This window comes from Sciurus vulgaris (assembly GCF_902686455.1).
Source record: "Sciurus vulgaris genome assembly, chromosome: 8".
Classification (NCBI taxonomy): Eukaryota; Metazoa; Chordata; class Mammalia; order Rodentia; family Sciuridae; genus Sciurus; species Sciurus vulgaris.
In genome coordinates, this window is record NC_136468.1 from 99,670,107 (window position 1) to 99,690,232 (window position 20,126).

Here is a 20,126-nt window from a genome sequence, read left to right on the forward strand (position 1 = left end):
TGGAGTCGCTGCCTAAAAGCACAGGAATTCCCTTCTGAACTAGCCTCAGGGAGCTTTCTTGGGATTCCTTGGTCCCCAGAGACGTAAAATATTTCCCAGACTCTAGGTCAGAAGGAACCTACCCAATCTATTCAAGTTTGTATTTTTATATCCATGCCCACAGAAATATCTAAACTCAAATTCTCTGTTCTTATATACCCAACTCCTATTTTGCCTTAAATTAGGCAAAGTGTTGCTTCAAATCTCCGAAACCTTTAACCAATGTCATTTATTCATTCTGACTGCTGAATTCGCCTCCAACTCTGAGAGAGCCCCTATTCCGGAGGTGCCTTCCAACCAGACAGATTCACTTATGGTCCTACAAGGCTAAGCGTGATACACGTGTTTGGGGAAAATGGAGATGTGCATTAAGAAGAAACATTACTTTTTGATCCAGGCAAGAGAGCATACATAATCTCCTCTAGAGCCTGTGAAAGACTTCATTTTACACATGAAATTGTGTGGAATTGCCCCAGACTGCATTGAACATGGTTTTTAAGAATAGCCAGCTCTGGAACAAGCTGCTGAGCATCAGAGAGGGCCTCAAAGAATAAATGTAAGCAAATGCAATCTGTGTAAAACTGTGGGGAAAAAATACACTCTTTGTATACACAGTGCCTGTATGGGACCATCTTAAACGTTGCAATGGCATGCATTAGGAAGAGTCAAAAATGCGGCTGGCACACTGTAAAGAAATATGACACAGAGGGGCTTGCGTGGTTCAGAAATTTTAAAAAAACGATATGTATATTTTTTAAAGGAATTTTCCATTTTTTTTCTGTGCACTGTAAAACTTGCTTTTCACAGTCTGGTAAAAAAAAATCCATACCTGACAAATATGGGGAAGCAACAAAAATTTTAAAAAGAGTGAAAATTTTTAGCCATTTGCTGCTTAACCTAATTTGAATGTTTGGCCAAAAGCGTTATTTTGGGACCAAAGAAGTTATTTGTAGTCATAAAGTTCTGCTGAGAATTTTAAGGCAAAATAGGAGTTGGGTATATAAGAACAGACACTATGAGATTACATTGCATAAGGTACTTTCTTATTATGATGCTCTGCTTTTCAAGTATAATAAGTAAATCATATAAAAAATTTAGAAGAAAGATCTTCTCACATTATGGGGAAATTGTTGGCATCTTCTGATAGGTCATCTTACCCTTGTTATTAAATGACAGCAATCATTAAAATGCCAAACATATTTTGACAGAATTCACTTTATAAAATGTCAGCAAGTCTGTGTTTTTATTAGTTTGTTCCAAATCAATTTAGAAATTTCAATAGAATGCTTGTAAGTATTCCCCAAGCAATGTCCATTCCTGACTTTCTGCACAAAAAAATATTACAAATTAATCAGATTTTCAGATTTCTGCATAATGGCTTTGCACGTTTATTGCTTAATCCTATTATAAAATGCTGTTATGATTGACACATTGCTGTGGAGATAGAAGTCAATTGAATAATATGTAGCAGTCAATTTTATTTGTAGCTTAATGTGCTGAAGTATTTTTTCCACATTTCCATTATTTATAAGTCTGTCCCTTTGGAGAATATATAGAAGAATTTGTTTTAAATGAGCCAATAATACCTTCTTTAAAATTTATAAGTGTGACAGAATCATATCTCTTTTTTCTTGGTCATCCATGGTATGCCAGTAAACAGGGTTTGAATTGTCTTCTACTTGCTATTCATAGGACAAACATCAGGAAAGAGGATCTTGTTAAGGTTTGCTTGGAATTGGATTTCAACCATCCCATTAGAAAACCCCAAGAAAACAAAAGCTACCAACTAGAGACCTTCAAAAATGGCTGCAAGTTTTGTTTGTTTGTGTGTTCACATATTTATTGTTCTACTATTGTCTAACACGTTATGGTTTGTCCTGAAACAAAGCACATAAGCACATGCACAAACTCTAGTGTTCAAAGGGCTTTAAAGATTGCTGTTTTCTCGATTCCTGCTTTGTAGTCTGAAAGGATTCCATCACAGGAAACAGGTTCTGTTCAGTGCTTAGCATAGTGGGACTCCCTGGAGTTACTATGGGTTTCCTCCACTTTCGATTGGCACCCGAGAAACCTGCTGAAGGAAATCCATGTACTTTTTGGATTATTTTGAAAGGTGACTTTGAAAGAGGCTTTTTTCTTAGGAAAAGGCATATATACAAGATACAGAGTCGGAAGAATGTGTGGAAGGAGGGCTTAAGAGTATGAAGAAGAGGGAAGCCATATTAGGGGATAATGTGGATGGACTTGGTCATGTCTGAGACTGCACTTTCTATGTCTTTGGAAAAATAGAATAACTGTTGCTCACCTGTGCAGAAAGAACACAGTTCCCCACATGTACCACACACTGCTGTGTGCCATGCACACTGAGATCGATGCAAACCCCTGGGTGCAACTGATGATAGTATTGCTTTCCCTACTGTCCTTGCTTTCTACCTTGCTATGACTTTGACCATTTTGAATGTCCCTTAGCATCATTTATGCAGTTGACAAGTGATTTGAATGCTGGAACTATTGATAACCACTCTGTCATATCATTTGTCCCTTAATGCTCTGTGACATCACAGGGAAACGGGTCATGTGCAGTTCCCAGGCTGGATCTTATATTAAGGAAGCACATCTCTTTGAATTTCAGGGGCCAGGGGCAACTCGGTGCCATCAGACCCAGGTACTCCTGACCAACACCAGGCTGGCCAGACTCACCCCCCATTTCCCGTTGGGCCACAGGTCAGTATCTTTCAACTGCTTTCTATTAGGCTGCATTTAGGATGGTTTAAAAATATAAATAACCAAATAAATAATAATGAGTTAAATCCAATTAACTCCAACAGAGCAAAGATGGTGAGAAATTTTCATATGGGAAGCTGTATGTCTACATTATTTATTAAATACCACTGAGAATATACATTTGCAAAACTCTTGTCTCTTCTTAAAGGAAAGTTGGTTTTAATCATTTGGAAGCATTTCTTTCCCCTTTTAAACCCACTCCATCTGTGCTCTTGGTTACTGTGCAGTTTTCTTGAAAGTAAAACTTTAATGACTGGAGTGTGAAGAAAATTAAGTTATTTCAACCTTACCATAGCCATTTTTGAAATACAAGATGTGATTTAATATAAAAAAGTTAATGCAATTTTAATGCAAGTTCAGCTTATTGGGTTTGACAATACTGTACATCACACATAGCTCCTGCATTAATAAAGAAATACATTCATTATTTTTTAAAGTCCAATATTTGTTTTTTGCAGCCTGGTGTGGGTTATATGGAGATGTAGAACACAATTATAAAAGACTAGGCTTCTTTTAACCTCTGTCGTTTAGTGTGAAGCTTTCAGAGTTCATCCTATTTTTATGGAAGGAGATATTGGGAACTTTTCCTTTTGCTGTCATGTTGTTACTGGAAATTAATCACTTTCAACATATTGAGGGCTTGTCCAAGTGTAGAGCTTGGTTGCTCTTGTTGTTCTAGTTGCCACCAAGTCTCCTAATGGCCTTAGATCCTGTCATCCATCTCAGAGCAAGTCTGGGTCGATGTCTGATGGGTTACCAAAGCTCAGAGAGAGTTTTATGGAAATCTCAGTAACTTTCTTTGTGTCATGCCCTGTATAATGTTACATCGTGCATGTGTGTGTGCACAGATGTGCCTGTAAGTGTACTAGTCCTAACACACTCCAGTACCTCCAGCTTAGGTAAATAGCATGACAGATCCAGGACAGTGAGTACAATGGCACTGTGACAAACTGGAGAGGGCATGGCCTGCTTTCAGCTCATAAATCCACTTTAAAAATCCTGCAGGGCAAAACCCCCAAATCTGTGATGTGTATATCATCTGAGGACTGGCCTATTTACCTTCCTACTTAACATAATATTTCATGGCAGTGAAGTCATACCAGGAGTCTGAGGGCCACCTTATAATTTTATTCTTACACCCAGAGGCTGTTTAGTTTGCTCTTTAAAGTAGCTTAAGAAAAGGGACACACAACTACTTGATGTGAATTTGATAAAGTGTAAAAATATATTAGGACCTAGGTCCAGAGCAGAGGTTCTAAATCTGATTTGGTGGAGCTCTAAGTCTTCTCTAGTGTCCCCTGAAGGGACCTGAGGAATATGGGGGAGGGATGACCAAAGGTGGGCTCAGCCTTTCCATTCTTCCCCTCATTCTTCAAACAAAGTAGCCCCACTTGTCTATATCTGCTCTTTGTATTGGCAAAAGGGGTAAAACAGGAGCCCTGGAAACACTCACCAGCACTTGAACTTGACCTCCCCACACATACTAGAAATGGGACTTTGGGCAAGTTACTCTCCCTCTGTTCCTCATTGGTAAGATAACTGAAGCATTAGAATAGTGCCTGACTATTATATATTGGACTGTGTATCATGCTTCTATTTAATTACCTTTCCTTTATAGAATCATACTTCATTTAAAAACCATTAAACCCCCCCCCCCTCCACAAGATAGAGAGTTTTATATTGGTTACTACAGAAGAAAACTGAATATGGGCTTAGGTTTCACACGGCAGCTCCCACAGGAGAGCAATAAAGTCCTGGATTAAAGATGTTAAAATCAAATGACTCTTGAGGCCATTTAGCCAGGCCAGGCCAGGGATCCTCAATACAACACCCTCCTGAAGGCCACGCCCCAACACTCAAGCAGACCTGTGCCCAGTGGCTGCCTTGCCACATCAAACAATGGTTATTGGAGCAATAATGGATATAAATGTGTATTTTATAATATTTTAATTAGTCACAGAATGTTTAAATAATAAAAGAATTTTTAACCCTATATACATCTACAATTACACTACTGGTGTGACTCTGCACCATGTTCAACCAGAGGAAGGAGAAGTTATGCTCCATTTGTGTACAATGTGTCTAAATGCATTCTACTGTCATGTATAGCTAATTAGAACAAATGTAAAAAATTAAAAATTTAATAAAACAAGGATTTTTAAAGATTTTCTTTTAAAACTATAAAACCTAAATATTCTTGTTCTTATATTCCATTTTATTTTTTTAATTTTTTAATGTTTTTGTTCTGATTAGTTGTACAGGACAGTAGAATGCATTTATAGACCTTGCTGGTCAATACATGTGACTTTACCATTTTAATAATAATCATTTATTTACTTAATTATCTAGGGGTTTTTTGGCATATTCTCCTGTTATAAACATCTTCCGTTTTTCTTAAGAGTTGTAATCATAATCTATTTTAATGACTATGCAATGTCTCATCAAGTTATAGTAACAAACTATTTTCCAACATTTATGCATTTTAAAATGTAATGCATATTTCCATGCATTTATCGCTTTTCCTTTTGAATTCTATCTTCAAGCTATATCCTGGGAGTATATTCTGAGTCAAAAGGGGATGACTATATTTGCAACTCTTACTATGTATATCCAAATTGCTTTCCAAAAGGATTATGTCAGTGTACATGTCCTCTAGCCATTGATCTGCATAATGGTGTCACTATAGACTTTTTAGCATCGAGTAAATCTTTTACATTATTTTTGTTAATAGCTGAAAATAGTATTTCAGCTATTTTTAAACCAGAACTATCCCACTAACTTCAATGAGTTCTTTCGAGAACAACATAGGATAAGTAATCTGAGAGTTTAGAATCAAATGAAAATTCATTGGAAGGATATTATGTAAGTGTAAGATATTACTTTCAGAGGTATTTGAGCACCTCAGAGGAAGTCTAAACTAAATAAAATTTTCCAAAGGAATAAAGGAAATGTGATTTCCAAATTTTTGTTCTGACTGAAATCTCTTTTTCTGGGATAGAGTGTGATTCATTGCTACTTCTTCAGGAACTTTTGGACCCTACCGAAATAGAAGGAATATACTTCCATGTCTTGGTTCCCCTGGGAAGTGAGCTAGGTCTCTCTTGTTTCTTTGCAGCCACTTCTGACGGCACAGCAGTTAGCCTCTGCTGTGGCCGGCGTGATGCCCGGAGGCCCTCCAACCCTCAATCAACCTATCCTCATACCTTTCAACATGGCCGGCCAGCTAGGAGGTCAGCAAGGACTGGTCCTCACACTGCCTGCAGCGAATCTCACCAACATCCAAGGGCTGGTAGCAGCAGCTGCAGCTGGAGGCATTATGACTCTGCCATTGCAAAATCTACAAGGTAACCCCTGAGTCCTTGTGCTGTGTAGGGCTCTACCCATTGGCAAGAGTTCTCTGAAGTAGAGAAGGAAAGTGCTCTGAATGGTAAATGTGGTTCAGAGTTGTTTCCACCATGAAGGATATAACAGTTTTTTTGGAAGCAATGTTGCCAGTTGTCTGTGAATCCCAAGCTTGCTCTAGCCAGGGCTTTTCCAGCCGTCATTTCTTAAAGTTGATATCTAAACCTTTCAGGTCTTCTGGAACCATTTTTGAGTGACTGTTGCAAAACACATCAATCATTTAAGTATAAAATTCCTGTGTTGTTATTTGGAGTTCTAAGTAAAAATGTGACAAGTTCTTTAATTGAGCCACTTGCAAAGAAAAGTTAGATGTTTCTTGCTTGTGTGAAGTGGGTGGAGGACCTTTAATACAGGGCATCTTTTGGAATAATTAATTTAATGATGATTTTGCTTACTATGTATATTTGAATTATAATTATTTAAAAAATTTATTATTCAACCCTATATTTTTGTAATGAGAAAATACTTATATATTGAGCCTTTGTCTTATATGGCATATAACAGAAATGCAACTCTAATTTTGCTCCGGAATGGTAATTCTTTTGAGACTATGAAAGTTTGGGCTTTTTAAAAAGAGATTTGAAATGCTGACTGACAGATTGACTCACAAAAGACTTCATCAAAGGAGGAATTATTTTGATGGAAAATGGTCTGAATATGAATAGTATGCCTACTAAACAGAAAACTAACTTACTTTGGATTAGTTTGGCTAGTCAAAGATCTTTGTTATCTTCATTTATGAAAATGTTAACAGTTTTTTTCATAGTGAGGGTTTGGCTGAGTATGTTATCAGAATAACAATTTAAAACAACTTTTTAGTTGTTTATAATCAGGGATCCACACAATTTATTAAATTGGTCAGAGTATCTGTTCACAGACTAAGAAACAGGCAAAGTGAAAACTGGTGAACTCTGGACCTGAACTTCCTTACACTCTGAATGTTCTGATATCCCACCTATTGCTGCCACTTCTTAACTTTCATTTTAATGTTTAAAACAAAGTCTCTCTTATGCCATTAAATTGTGCCAAGAAACTTGCCATTCATAAATCATGCATGCTCAGGATACGCTAATGCACAAACTTTGCCTGTTTCGATTTTGAGAGTGCCCGGGAAGCCAGGAACTCAAGATTAAGTAAATAAAGCAGGAATATACAAGGTGAAAGCAGAAGCAACAAAGTGTAGGGAGAGGCTTTTTAATGTAGGTGGATGATGAAATCTTAATGAAGAAATGGGCATTATCAAAATGCAGTCTTCCATTTGGAACATTTGTGCTTGTGGGAATATTGAATATTATAAATAAACATAAGCTCACGGAGTTCCTAGGCCATGAATTAATCCTGCTAGGTTAAGATGGACACCAAAGTCAGAGCAAAAAAAAAGGATCTTTATTATGGTTGATAGTCTTAGGATTCTAGTGTCTGTCATTTGAGGGTTCAAAATTAATGACTGGTTTAATGTGAACCTCTTCCTTCAAAAAAATTTTTTTTGGAATTTTTTTTAATGTCAAATTTAAGTATGAGCTTATGGTTTCAAATTTGGTTCTTCCCTGCACCTTTGCTTTCAAAAAGTGAATCCCAAGTTTTGTGACCTAATTAAGTAGGGGCAACAAAAGCACTGGCTTGTTTTATCCCTTGGTGCTTTGGACACGATTTCCCCGTCAGCATCATTTTCAGAAGTGTATCAGAGTTGACAGCCAAGCTCTTGCCCGCTACACAAGCAAACATTTTCCCCTTTGTCTTCGCCTTTGAAATTTCAGCGATGTTAGGGTGAGGGGGTGTTGAGATCATTAAAATAAAACACCTCCCAGGAACAAGCCAACAGATTATGGGAAAGATTCCTAATTTGTGTTAACACTGAGCCCCTCCCCCAACACCTTCTTCTTGAATGTTCTTATGAATAAAAGCCAAATCCTAAATCACTGTCAGGACACAGAGAAGTTCTACCTATACCTTTCCTTGGGTTTTCTATCCCTTTCACATCTTTCCACAGGGTTTCTTCACCACCTACACCTCACTAGGCTAAGAAGAAAACCTTCCTGGTTTGCCTGAGATTGGGAGGTTTCCCAGGGCACAGACATTTTAGCATTAAAATCTGAAATGCAAACCAGGAAGAGCTGGCTGCCCAGTGAGAAGTCCAAGGGCAATAAGGATGGTAGCCAGGATGTCTTATTTCTCCAGTGTGCCCAAGATCAGTGCCCACCACCTAAAGGGCAATGCCAGTGATCACCTTGTGATCAGTCTACCAGCAGAAAACTCAGCATTGACCTCATTTCCCTTAGACAACATACTGTAGCCCTTGAAAATCCTAAGGCAGTGTTCATGGCCTGTGCCACTTCTCAGGTTACACTGCAGAAGGGAGTGGCACTTGGGACAGTGAGTTGGATATCTGGGAGGAGGGTCCGGGTCCCCTTTGAAACTGAACCAGTCATATTTCTCAAGTCATATTCTCTCTCAAGGAGGGAAATTTTATTAATCTTTACACACATTCATGTAAAAAAACAGCCTTTTCATAGCCTATGCTCACAGAAACCTTGGCTTTCGGACTCTTTTAAAATGTTTGGAAATTCTGCCCATTTATAATTGAGATCCCACCTTCCCCAGTGATTTTATAAAACAAATTTGATTGTGAGAGTGAAGGGGAAGGATTTAAGTGTAACACATGTAGTCTGAATTAGTACTGTTCCTGTACACCACACATTGCCTTTTCTCATTGTGAAGTGTTAAGTTTTTATTCATGAGACAACTTGGCCAACAGGAATTGTCTGACTATTTTCCAACCTTTCTATTCAGCCCTCCAGCCTTCCCATTCTTCTAGCTCAAAAGCTGTAATTTGCTAAGAAGAAACAAAGAAAAAGTTGCTGCCATCAGTTCCTTAATGGTTTGGAATTCAGGGATAAGTTTTCAACTATTTTCCTTTTTACTAACGTGACTGAGAATTTATTCATTTGCATCCCCTATCAAGTAACACAGAACAGCTCTCAGAGCCTCAGAGACCATGCTTCACATGCGTTTTAACAAGCACTCATGCCGTGATGACAGTGTGAGCAGCTATTCTCAGCCTGGGCAGTGGGGTTCATGTCACAGTCGCCTCCTCAAAATGTGCTCCCAGAGTATTGTCCTCAGCATCTCACAGGAGCTTACTGAAAATACTGAATCTCCATACACACCCACTGAACAGAATCTGCATTTTTTAAAGACCCCCAGGTGATTCCTAGGCATATTAATTTTTTTTAAATGAGTGTTTAGGGACCTTTTTTCAAAATTCATTTGACAACAACCACTGTCTTAGTCTGTTTCGGCTGCTATAACAAAAATACCATAGACTTGATGGTTGATAAACAATAGGTTATATTTCTCACAGTTCTGGAGGCTGAGAATTTCAAGGTCCAGGTGTCCACAAGTTCAGATCTCATGGCACTCACTTCCTGGTTCATAAATGCTGTCTTCTCTCAGCCCTCCCAGGGAAGAAGGGACAAGGGAATTCTCTGAGTCCCTTTTATAAGAAACTGATCACATGGCCTAATCACTTCTCTAAAGACCCTACTTCCTAATATCGCCACCCTCGGGGATCAAGTTTTACCACAAAAATTTTGAGGGGACACAAACATTTAGTCCAATATTGCCAGCAGACTCCTCTACCAGATTCTGAGAATCCCATAGGATAGCAAGTAGCACCCTAATTAATTCTCTTGCTCTCACTCATTACCCCAGGTTTCCAGTGATGACTAAATTAATGATTTATTGGGAACATTTTTGTTTCTCTTAGGACATCCAAGTCCTCAAAACCAAGAGGAGTTCTCATTTATAATGGGAATGTTATTGAAGCCCTTGTGCTAAGATTTTACCCAGCAAAAGTTTTGCATTGCTGATAGATTACGATGCCCAGCAGGAAACGCATCTACATGGTTTGGGGCTTATTGTCCTTTTCTCCTCAGATCTTTCTTCTATGCAAGAAACAGATTCACTCCTCTCTAGTCAACGATGGTATCTTATTGCAAGGAGATACATGAGAGTGAGGATAGAAATGATTCAGAGTACCAGGAACAACTCTATAATCCAGTCTCATCCTAACCCAGAATGAGCATGAGCTTTAGAAGCTCCAACAACCCAGAAGGCTGCAGGCAATATTAGCCTGCTGTCTGCAGCAGGCAAGTGTCCATCCCCCACATTTACTGACCTGTCTCCCATCTTCTCCTGCTTCCTCTAGGACACTTCTCTGCTGCATGGGTTGGCTTTTGGCTAACCCATACCTTAGGTGCATTCATGATATGCTTTGTCTCCTCTGAGTATATTCATCTTTCCAACTCATGCACCTATCAGGAACTTTCCATTGCCATCCCAATCTCCATATTGATTATGTTTATCCTTGTCTTCATGTTTATCTAAAATTCACAGAATTCAAGAAAGAAATTTCCTGTTGGGTTGGGCCTTTTTATTTTTGATTACCTCACAGTTCCCTGGCCATACTGGAAACTGGCTATTGAGATGTCTATTCCTGTCCAATTAACTTTACAACTTGGGTGGGAAAGTGGAGGCCAGGACGATGTGGTATGGAACCTAGGAAACCTTGAGCACGCCAGGCCTCCCTCATTTGAAGGGCAGTGGGCATGGCAAAGTATATTGTGAACTGCATAGAACAGTAGGACCATGGGCATGGACTGAGAATGAAACCCACTCTGAGCTCAGAAATGCAAAAGGTGGGGTTTAGTTACTGACCACTTCAAAGAGAAGTGTTTGGACACTCTAGTTAAGATCTAAACCCAGCATGCTCTACTCAGAGAATTCAGGTAAGACCTAGAAATGACCTACTCCTCAACACTCTGATCTCTACACAATATAGGTGAGGTTTTGTGTCCTTTCCTATTTTCCCTTCCAATTATCTCCTACCATTCAACCTGGGTGCCTCCATTCCTGGGTCCTTCGTGCCATGCTCTTGTGGCTTCCATTTCTGCAAGCCCACACCTGTGAAATGTGACTAATAATGACCTCAAAAAAAGAAATTACTAAGATTGTTCTGTCATGCAATTCCTAAACTCCTTTACAAGTCAGTGTCTTCCATTGTACTAGTGAGTTTGGAGCACAGACATGGTACTAAAAATGTGAGGCACAGTTGTCCTAGGAAAGAAATGGAGATTATTAGTTGATGTGGCAAAACAAAATCCCCTTTATGGAACTCATTCCAATGTGTTGGATCTTTTGCTTTTCTTAAACTTAGGCAGAAAATATGAATAAAATGTAGGCAGCCTCAGCAAGACTGACAATGGCCACAGAGGAGTTAATGGGACAGCAGAGGTAGGTCTCCCTCTAAGACAGACAATTCAGGTTAGTGACTTATTCTCATAGCACAAGCCAGGATGACCTGCTAATCACTGTAGGCAACATAAATGGTGAATATAAATGTGCTATGTGGGAGATTTATATCAAAGTGTGAACATTCCAGTTAAGTCAACCATAACATTTAAATTAATGACCAAAAATACATTAGAGAGTACTGCTTAACCTGAACATGGAAAAGCAATTAGGTTCAAGGCAAGTTTTAAAAAAAATCAAGACAAAGGATGTTTTTCCTGCCCTTAACTCTGACAGAAATCCTTCCCTGGTTTTCTCTACTCCTGAAATAGTCTGTTTTGTGTTGCTATAACAGAATACTTAACACTGGGAACTTTATAAGGAAAAGAGGTTTACTTAGCTCAAAGGTTTGGTGATTCAAAGTTCAAGATTGACTTCATAGGTTTGTTCTCTGGAAAGGGCCTTCTGGCTACATCAGAACAACAGGGAATCAGTTGTGTGTACAAAGGGCCAAGCCAAGGAGTGACCTCAATGAATAACAACTCACTCTCATGGTAACTAACTCACTCTGAAAGAACAGTATTAATCCCTTCTGAGAGTAGTACCCCATAACCTGATTACCTTCAACTAAGCTCACTTCTTGAAAGTTCCACTACCTCAATACCACCACACTTGGGACAAAATATCCTATCCTTTGGGGGACAAGTCATATCCAAACTGTAGCACTCCCATTCTGTTCATGGTAAGATATATGAGAATAGATTGGGGGAGTACTAATTTCTTGTGCAGGTTGCATCTTCTTTTTGTTTTCAGAAGTGTGGTTTTCACTAGGGTATAATTTATATACAAGAAAATGCATGGATCTTAAGCTCTCAGTTCAATGAGTTCTGATAATTTTATACACCCACGCAGCCTCCATCCGCCACAATCAATACATAAAACATTTCATTATCCCCAAATGTTCCCTTGTGTTGCTTCAGGGTCAATCCCCTGCCTGCACCCAGGCAATCCCTGCTCTGCTTTCTGTTAGTATAGATCAGTTTTGTCTGTTTGAGAGCATCCTATGAATGGATTCATATAGCATGTATTTTTTTTCTATCTGGTTCTTCTTATTCAGCATAATGTCTTTAAATTCATCCATGTTGTGTACGTATCAATAGTTCATTTATTTTAATTTTCAAGTACAGCAGTTCTTCATTATGAAAACATGCCACGGTTTGTTTATTCGCAGTCATTCCAACATCCAAGTTAGCCGATGCCATGAAGTTCCCCTCCATGGAGAGGTTCCTTGATGGGGCATCTCTAGGGAGGCATCCTTGGTCACTGCTTTCCTTGTCCTTTGGCTATATCCCAGGGTCTTTGTTTATAATCTATGTTGGCTACATCTGATGATGATGTAGAAACATCCTTGGGCAATTTCTCAGTCCATTTAGGGCTTATGGAAACTTAGGAACCAAAGGGTTTCTTTACGTCTCTAACAATTAAAGATTTGTAGCTTCTTTGGAAAGATGATTCAGAAAAGAGACTGCTTCTGATCTTTTTGCCTGAAGTCAGTTCCATGTGCCAAGGTTTTTTTTCAACACATACACTTTGAGTCTAATTTATCTTTTTTCACCCCCACGCCCTTCTTTCAATTCAGGCCTCTACGTGAGGGTACTCTGGCCTCCTTGGCATTCTTTGAACACACTCAAGGGAGTTTGAATAGGCTGTCCTCTCTGCCTGAAGGGCTTGGTCCCCAGGCATCATCATCAAACCTACCTGCTTCCTCTTCCCCCATGCCCAGAACTCTGTCCTGCTAACCTGATTTCTTTATTTCCTTGTCCCCTAGTACTTACTACCATCTATGAAATTTCAAAAATGTTTGAATCATTTTCTTCCTTCTTTCATAAGCATTTTGGTCATGCTCATTGTAGCAATCAGGCAGTGACACTGTGATGCTTGGCCTTGGTGTTATAGAGGAGAATCTGTGTGTATAATGTACTTGTAATATGTATTGATGGTGTCTGACTCTGTGCCTAGAATGAAGCCCTGTGATTGGCATATTGGTTCACTAATATGACCTGAGAACAGAGGACAGTGCCTGGCTTACCTGTAATAGGTGGCCAAATATGGGGGAATGGATTGATGGAGGGAGGATGGATGAATGGATGAATTTTAAATAATTAGTAGGAGGAATTCAACTGAAAAGAAATATAGAGAGCTTTCAACCTAGATAAGAAGGCATGAGGAGAATGGAGTATATCAGGTCCTATGAAGTTTAGTTTTTGTTCAAGTGAAAGTTAAAATTTCCAGGTGGCAAGAAATTAGACTGGAGAGGAAGGAAGGGGACAGTATTGGAGGACCTCATATGCCCCTCCTATATAAGAGAGTGGACATCACAGGGTCTAATGTTAGAGGTTAACATACTTGAAGATAATGGCATTGTACTATGATATTGTCATGGATATATGTTTGCATTGACTTATTTATGCCTCAGGGATTCCAAGGATTCAAAGTAACTTATAAGAAGTATGAAAGTTCAAATTCTTTAACCAGAAAAAAAAAAAAAAAACTAAACTATGGATTACAGCTAGAGGACATGTCAAAACATGGATTTAATTATTAGATCATAAACAAACAAACCCATACCATTTGGCAAAAGATTTACTTATTTGTTTTTTATTAATGCAAAGTTTTTAAATTTTTTTCAACACTTGTTGAACTTTCATAGTGTATGTAATAAGCTTTGATCTAAATGGGGGATATAGAAGTAAAATCAAGAGAGTCCCTGAAGGCACATATCTGATAGTTAGGGAATAAAGCAGGTGAAAGGGTGGCAGGGATGGAGACATGATGTACTTTCTACAGGGTCATTTGTCATGGTCTCTACATTGCACAGACCTAAAAGTTGCAAGTGACTAAGCTGTACAATATCTGGAGGACGAGTGTCTCCAGAAGTAGTTCTAAGTACCGAGAATGGTTAATTACACAGATTCTGGATACAGAAACCCTGAACAACCCAGTGGACAGGATGTCTCTATTGTTCAGCTCTCCGTAGTTTATGCTATAGCAATAAGCACAAGATCCAAGTGTCATCCAAAATCCAAGGTGTATTAATTTCATATTACACGTTGGCTGCAGGTGGGCAGGAACTCTGTTACACATCTTTCAAATTCTAGGATCCAGGCTGAAAAAGCCACTCTTCTCTGGGATTCCTCTTGGCCCCTTTTTTATTGCAAATAAAATAGAGGTGGCAGAACCACAGTGGCTCTTAAAGCTTTGTCCCAGAAGTAGTGGACACAACTTCCACTCACATCCTGTTGGCCAGGTAAGTGGCCTGGCCAAGCCAGCTACCAGTGGAGTGGGACATGAAGACAAATATAATCCCAAAAGAAAGGAAAATGTGGCATAATTGAACACTACAATACAAGGTGCTATGTTGTTCCACAGACATTGCATTGAAGATTTACAGCAAAGCATTTGACTTAGAGACCTAAGGTGACCTAAGGTAACCTTTAAGATTCCTTCCAAAGCTGAGATTCCATAATTTCATTAGGTGAACCTATTAGGTTGCATTGACTATCTGGGTGGCTCTTGGAACAGACACATTAACAATTTCTTAAATTACTAGAATTCAAAAGATGAATGTAAAAGTGGATAACAAGTATATGGAACAACCAGAGACTATTTCAGGGAGCAAATGAGGACTTCAAAAAGTAAGATTCCAGGCTGGGGATATAGCTCATTTGGTAGAGTTCTTGCCTCGCAAGCAAAAGGCCCTGGGTTCAATTCCCGTTGGGGGTGGGGAGGTAAGATTCCCTTCTTTTGAAGTAACATTCAGGAAAATGCAAACTTGTAGGGACAGAAAACATATGGGGGCAGATTGGGGCAAGTAACCAAAAGGAACACAAAGGGAATTTGGGGAATTGCTGCCTGTCTTGATCGCGATGATGGTTACACAACCATGTGTGTTTTTCAAATTTGTATAAAATTGGGTATTTTTACTCTATGTAAAATACAGCACTTCAATTTTTCAAAGAAAGGTGAAGAGTAAGTGGATGCCACAGTACTTAATAAAATTTCAACTTATTTGAAAACAACTTTTTATAAAACTGCTAATGGAGTTAAAATCAGGGGAAACTTTGTGGAAATAAAAGATTCAAATACTTCCATGAAAGATTTCAAATGCATGTAATTTGATCCCCATTGTTTAAAAGAAGCTCAAACACACACACACACACACACACACACACACACACACACACACACATGCACACATGAAAAAAATAAATACAGTCCTCTCTCAGTATCTAGGGTAATTTGTTCCAGGAACCTGGGGTTACCAAACTCCACCAATGCTCAAGTCCCTTATGTAAAGTAAGTATTAGATATCCATTATATATTAGATATATTTGTATTAAATGTAAAGTAAGTATTAGAAATAAAATAAGAATTAGATTATTTATTTACATATAATTTATGCATATCTTCCCACATGCTTTAAGCCATCTCTAGATGACTTATGTCACCTTGTATATGTAAATGCTATATAAAAAGTTGTTATAGTGCATTGCTTAGGAAATAATGACAAAAAAATTCTGTATATGTTTATAGTTACAATTTTTTTCATAATTGGTTGAATCTTAAGATGTAGAACCTGCAGATATTAAAGGTCAGCTGTATGCAACAGTGTTACTGGTAGTGAGAAATTATTCATTTCCTCTTTTTATTATCTGAGTATTCCAAAGTGTTTACATTGGTAATTTTATTTTAAAATCAGAATACTTTCTAGTCATTAAGGTGAAAGATCAGATCCAAAACATCATTACCAGCATTGCTAAGGTTAGGGCTGTGGGATCCATTATTACTATGTTTAAAAAAGATCTCAACTCAAAGTGCAGTAATTCTCAAATTAAAAACAGTACAACCTCAAAACAATTATGCATTTACTATGCATGAGCAATATTTAGTATTAATAAAATTGTCTTTAAATGTGCTTGAGCATATTGTTTGAAGGAGAAATGACTGAGAAGTAGAGATGGGCAGTGAACATTCTGGTACCAAGGAGGTGACTGTGTGAATTGTTTCTCCTTATGATTTACCCTTGTGCTGTCCCAGTGATGACCACACTCAGAAAGTTGCCTCCATGGTGGCATCATGAACGTGAAAGCAGAGATCCAATACTACACACAGAAAAGGACAATGCAGGACCCGCTGCAGAAATGAGAAGAAAGGACTCTGGCTTTTAGTGTGCGGTGATACGCAGCTTGCTATCGCCAAGTACAACATTAAAAATACCTAGTGCATAAATTCTTATTTGCAATGTGATTCAGAAGAGCCACACATGACACACCATACAATAATACCAAATCCACCATAAAGAAGTTATGAAAAGTAGTTGCAATGTGTCTTACTTTGGCAGTTTTCAAACCTCTGTATCTCCAAGGCTTCAGACTTTTTATTTAAACTACCTGGAGAGCCCATTCTGCAGTACATTATCCTTGAAACAGGCGTCACTAAGGCACTGGGGCATGGATTAAACTAGAAGCACATGAATGAGGAGTATGACTAGTATACTGCGTATTTAAGAGATACTGTCAATGGAATAAAGCATTGTCAAAGGATAATGGTTTCCAGCTGCCACATAAATGTCAAAGCAAAGCCAAAGCATTTATTTTCAAAGCAAAAGGCAGGAAAGTAATGTGATCCCCAGTTTGCACGTAATAAGACTGTAAATCCATCAGGACTTTTGATGGCATCTAGCAATGTGTCTACACTGGGATGTGCAAACTGAATTCAGTTCCAAATCAGCCAACAGAGTTAGCAAAATAGAGTAGTTCTTTTCCAAGATGGCTGCCACTAGAATGGTACCAATGATTGCCTGATAAAGGAAAAGACTGAAATTCTTCTCAGTGTCACTCCATTACCAAGGATGAAGGACACTGGATTTACTTCCTTACTTTTCCTCTGGAACCAAATAAAGAAGATTTCTGTATTTAAAGTGTGGGAGGTTAGGAGGAGTATATTGAAATGGGGGAGATATTGAAGATGGTCCCCAGTTCCCCTCTGCCCACTGTTCAGAGAACAGAGAGTTTAATTTTCTCCAAGAAAACCATGTCTTCTCCTGTGTGTATAATTCTCACAGGGTGGATTCCCAATGAGAAGTCATAGCTATTATTTTCAGTCCCCTCTAGGGGAACATCTTAACCTCATTTTCTTCGTGGGTTGTGCCCAAAGATTGACTGATGTATTTTCCTTTTGCTAAGGATCTGCTCTTTGCAAGGCACTATAATAGGCACTCCAATCTGGTTAGGAGGCTATTGCAATAATCCCAGAAAAAGGGGTCGTGGTGGCTGTGATGAGCATCAGAGGACTGATTTAGGAGATGGTAATGAGGTGGGTTTGATAAGACTGAGTGATGGGTTCAATAAGATTCAAGAGAGGGGAAATTGTTTGTTCCTTCGACATGATTAGTTCAAGTTTCCTATTTAAATGGAGATACTAGTAGCGGTTGGAAATGCATGCATCTGGAATTCAGAGTGGGATTCCTGTTGGAGATCCTGATGTACAAGCCATCGAACATAAATGACTGATGTCAAGGAGGAAAGAGATTTCTAGGTGAGAAGAGGTTAGGGAAGGAACACCACAATACCAGCCTTAGAGAAGGAAGGTGCAGGCATAATGTAGGCCAAGAAAGAACTTCCAACATAGGTGCAGGCATAATGTAGGCCAAGAAAGAACTTCCAACATGTCTGATCGTTCTGCATCAACTTATGCTAGGGCTCCTGTAATTGTGTCTGCACTTGGAGCTTTTCCAATGGACATACTGTCCACATTCACACTGGAGTCTTTGATAGTTACTTACCCCTTAGATGGCCAGAATGCAACAAGGAGGAAATAAAAAAATTATATGTCAGTTTGCGTTTTAATCTTCTAAGGACAAGCCAAGTTTCCATGTATAAAGAAGCTATTTTAAGAACTTGTACATAAAAGCTTCAACAGTGTTTTGCTCTTTTACTGAAAAGTAACTCAATTGATTTAAGCCTATTATTAAAAAAAGAAAAACACATAGTTGTAGCCTTGAAACCTCAAAACCAAAATATTCGAGTCCTTTTTTCCTTCCTTTCTTCTTTGTCAAGAACATTTAGGTTGTGCCTACTATAGTCACGTAAGACAGGAGAAGTAGCACTATTCTGTTTGGCACCACTGCTACAGAGGAAGGTATCTGTGCTTTGTAAAAACTCAATAACTAGTACTAAATAGTACAGTTTTAATTTTTTGAAATTTAATTTTTTGAAATCATTTTACCTTGGAAAACTATGTCTTACTGCAATCAAAATTCATCTTTGAAAAACCTTTGATTCCATGTTAACCTTTTCCTTTGGTTTAGTATCACCTTTTCCTAAGTCATATTTATCAATGTGCTCACAAAGGTTACAGCCAAAATTAGAAAGAAAATATATATATAGTACGTTTGCCATTTGTCACTGGATTGGGATTGGCACAGATGTATAGGTCCATTAACACATTTTTATGCATCTCAGTTCCCCTGTGTGTCATTATGTTAGAAATTCTTAGCAGAACACATATATATATTTAACATTTGACAAAAGATAATTTGAGTTTGCAGTGTTTGGAAAATAACTCACATGGGAGAGAGTTGCATTAAATAAATAATAGAGATAAAATTTATACTTCCATATATTTCAAAGCTAATGCTGCTAACTTACAATGGAATGGTAACATGAAGACACAGTGCTATAATTTGATTGATTTGTTTTGACAGCAACCAAATAATTGAGAGTGAAAGGTGTCAGCACAGATGAAATATTGTATAAGCCACATTCAGAAGGCAACCCCAGCAGCAACAGCAGTTGGAGTTTTATTTCCTTTGATTTTGTACCTTCCTCACTTCCAGTTTATTATGAAACCATGAAAGGTACACAACTTTCTCAACAAGGGACACTTTCATGGAGAGGAGAGACAGAAGTTTGTCAAATAGTGGAACAATGGTAACCAACAAAAAATTCTAAGACGGCTATAGCACACCAACCTAAATGACATCAGTCTTCCCTATTCTTTTAAGAGTTGCTGCTCCAGTGCATTTTGTTTCATTTTGAAATGATTCTGAGTCAGAGCAAATATTAGATCCCATTTTCCAGCCCCTTGAAAAGAGGTGGTACCATCTCTAGGCCTAGATAAGGCGATTAGTCAACTGAAAACCCAAGTGCCTGGTAAGAATAAGATTTGAGGTGCTCAGTTAATATAGAAGTTAAATGGTCAGGAGAAGATCAATTAGGACAAAGCCTCTGCCCTTAGGCAAACATTGAGCATCCTGTTTAATGGAGTGGGCTGTGAATCACATTGACCAGGTTTAATTCCAGCCTAGCTGATTTGGCTCTGTGAGCCCAGCAAGGCACTCTGAGGTCTGACTGACTTTTCTCAGCTATTTTTTAGGGTTGTTTTAAGGATGCATGTGTTACTGTTTAGAACATGGTTGCCATAGTGCTGGATGCTTGGTAAAAGCACAATGAATGACAGTTATACTTTTATCATTTACAGCTGCAAAATCCAATGTGGTAGCCATGAGCCACATGTGCCTATTGGGCACTTGAAATGTGGCTTGTTGAAAC

General features: G+C 38.5%; 1 protein-coding gene across 6 annotated transcripts in view; it reads left to right on the top strand.

The window, feature by feature from the left end:
* Nucleotides 1-20,126, top strand: part of POU6F2 (POU class 6 homeobox 2) — a gene marked incomplete at its 5' end in the record, with an annotated part of 470,230 nt that overhangs the window by 209,966 nt on the left and 240,138 nt on the right. For all 6 annotated transcript variants that reach the window (XM_079151761.1, XM_079151758.1, XM_079151760.1 and 3 more), the window contains 2 exons: nucleotides 2,672-2,763; nucleotides 5,939-6,167. In XM_079151761.1, the coding sequence (XP_079007887.1) occupies nucleotides 2,672-2,763; nucleotides 5,939-6,167 (321 nt within the window). The remainder of the gene's footprint in view (nucleotides 1-2,671; nucleotides 2,764-5,938; nucleotides 6,168-20,126) is intronic.